This window comes from Haliotis rufescens, unplaced genomic scaffold, assembly GCF_023055435.1.
Source record: "Haliotis rufescens isolate VD_foot unplaced genomic scaffold, xgHalRufe1.0.p SCAF_35, whole genome shotgun sequence".
In the NCBI taxonomy this organism is placed as follows: Eukaryota; Metazoa; Mollusca; class Gastropoda; order Lepetellida; family Haliotidae; genus Haliotis; species Haliotis rufescens.
In genome coordinates, this window is record NW_025964057.1 from 270,001 (window position 1) to 272,936 (window position 2,936).

At 40.0% G+C, this 2,936-nt stretch overlaps 1 protein-coding gene across 1 annotated transcript in view; it reads right to left on the bottom strand.

Moving 5' to 3' along the window:
* The window catches only part of LOC124134425 (neural cell adhesion molecule 1-like), a 21,912-nt gene extending 20,342 nt beyond the window's left edge, over positions 1-1,570 (bottom strand). The window contains exon 1 of the mRNA XM_048381099.1: positions 1,453-1,570. Within this exon, the coding sequence (XP_048237056.1) occupies positions 1,453-1,525 (73 nt within the window). The 5' untranslated portion in view covers positions 1,526-1,570. The remainder of the gene's footprint in view (positions 1-1,452) is intronic.
* Between the last annotated feature and the right edge of the window lie 1,366 nt (positions 1,571-2,936).

Sequence of the window (2,936 nt, forward strand, 5' to 3'; positions counted from 1 at the left end):
GTAATAGAAGTTATAACATAAATCCCATAATAGCAAAGATGAATGACTAACGAAGCGTGATTTGTGGCTCATTTCCCCATAAAACATTGTTCTATCATGACGTCATTTCTAGAGATTCGAACATGCGCTCGCAACTTGACGATGTCGTATATATGACGACGTTTTGTTTGAGAGGGGAGTGTCTGGTGAGTTGTTTCCAATAGATGAAGCTGGGTAACGCAGATAAACGGGATGGTCGAACGATCGCATCCAATAGCGTGAGAGATATGTCAATTGATACTGGGAGAAAAGGTACAGGTAATTGACGTGAGGATTGTGAGATTATGCGGGAACTACCCACCTGTGCAACAAATGAACTTGTCCGACATTGCCGAGGTCGGATTTTATTGAGGGACTCATCATTATTTGAATACGGGTAAATATTTTGTGAAGCTTGTACATTTTATCATCATCCTTATACGGGATGTACACGATGTTGATATCTCATAAAGGAAATATACATTTCAAAGCGTTTGACAACTAGTCGTGAAAATAAGTTCATATTTATTGCGAAAAACCACAGTCGGTGACCTTCCAGCTAATGACATCCTCGCGTATCTAGGGCATTATATCTCCCTTATGATATGGTGGCGAATTTGTCCGGGGTATTTATCATAATGTAATGAAGGCAGATTCCCCTGGATATTCAAACAGCTGGAATTTAACGGACTGAGTTACACAATGAATATTAATTTATTCACAAGGCTTTAAAATCTGATTCACAGAGTAGCGTCCCTGAGTGGCATCCCTGCCAGAATGCTATGATCGTGGGTTCCGATTTCAAATTATTGGACATTCGTGTATGTCTGTAATAGGGCGGCTTTTAGGGCATCGAGGTTTGGCCAGGGAACACAGTAAGCGATTCACGTCATTGCGACACGATGTCCAGCAATAAGCAAGGTGACATACTGAAGCCTGCCAATCTGTGTTGTGAACCTGATCCTTAATTGAATATGTACAGACAGCTCTATATGAATATCAATAAAAACCAGACAGCTCTATATGAATATCAATAAAACCAGACAGCTCTATATGAATATCAATAAAACCAGACAGCTCTATATGAATATCAATAAAACCAGACAGCTCTATATGAATAGCAATAAAACCAGACAGTTCTATATGATTATCAATAAAACCAGACAGCTCTATATGAATAGCAATAAAACCAGACAGCTCTATATGAATAGCAATAAAACCAGACAGTTCTATATGAATATCAATGCAAGAAGCGTTTTACTCATGTGTAGCAACTGGCACTACTCAGAATCTCATTTCGAGGTAAAAAATGCTTTACATTTTCACAATATTTCCAATTTCTATTCTTGATTATTCCAAGGAACGAAATACATCATATACGATTACAAGATATTACACGAATGCATAACGCACGACAACATAAGACATACTCACAAAGGACCAAGTATCTCCAACAAGTCACAAGTAGTAGTATATGCAACACTGTCGTGTTTGCCATAGCCTTCATCTGTTGGATGGAGAGGTAGGTCAATCACGTCTAGCGCTGATAAAGTATTAAGTCGAATCACCCACAATTATACAGAACCTATTGTTCGAAATCTGAAACAGGGAAAACACACTTGAACCATTTCCTTGTGTATATGTTCACAGGCTATTTATTTGATGTTATTATCATGAAAACATGCTTGAATGGGGAGGGGCGCATTGGGTGTACTGTTGGAAGGGGATGGGGCGTTGGCGGGTGGGTGGGTGTTTGTGGGTGAGGCTTGGAGGGATGGACGAGGTGTGGGGTGGGAGAGATAGGCTGGGGTGGATTGTGGTAGTTGGCGAGAGCTGGATAGGAATGGATTATGTGGTGTGTGTGTGTGTGTGTGTGTGTGTGTGTATGTGTGTGTGTGTGTGTTTTTTTTTGGGGGGGTGTTATTGGTGGGGTCCGATGTAGGTGTAGTGTGACAGGCGGGTTGTGACGGGCAGTGGGGGTGGGGGAAATGTAAAATGTTGGTCATTAGTTGTCATTTGGCACAGTAACAATCACGGTCAAAATCAGTTACACTCAAACCCGCAATATTTCCTGAAATGGATACAAGGACAGTGTGAGTGAAAGCTGAAGCCTACCACAACTTCTTCCCTGTAGGCGTCAGCTGGAGATGTATCAGATGAGACTATGTATAATTTCCGACATGAAGTAATAATTAACATTATCACTTATTGCCCTTCCCTTTGGTGGAGCGGGTTTGCTGCTGACAAACAATAATCGGGTCGAATCTGTGTTCGTCCCTATATCATAGGCGCCTGGCACGGCCAAGGGACGTAACTCTCCACGGAGAGTAGCGGCATATTACACGAGTGGTTCATCTGTGTGCCTATATTAAAATATATTATCATGATATTGCTATTGTTACTCTATTATGCTGTTTTATAATTTGCTAAAATGGGTGTACCGTTTTTGTCTTTGTGGCTTAGATTATATTTCCTTTCCACCTTAAAACGCTCCCTGTTTTAGAGAAGAAACAATTGATTTAATTGATAGTGAAATATCAAATAGTTTAAAGCAGGAACTGGTGTAGTATTTGATGTTGTGGATGACGCCGCTGATGACATACATGGTGCTGACGTCATACCACAGGACTTGTGCGTATATTCTAAAGATATAGAACAATCGCAAAATGATATACCTCTAACACGAGTAAATAGAGGCACGAATCATGGTATAAAACTTTAAATATTTAATTTGAATATTTGTAAAAATAACATTTTGTTGATAGTCAATGGAAAAGTGGACTCTGACAGAGAAGCGGGGAAACCGACACGCGAGGATGAAAGCACTGTGGACTGAATGGTATACTGAGGGGAAAAAGAAAGTATACCGAGTTTGTTTTTTATGTAATTGAAAAATGAAAGAACTGTTGGTAAATTTG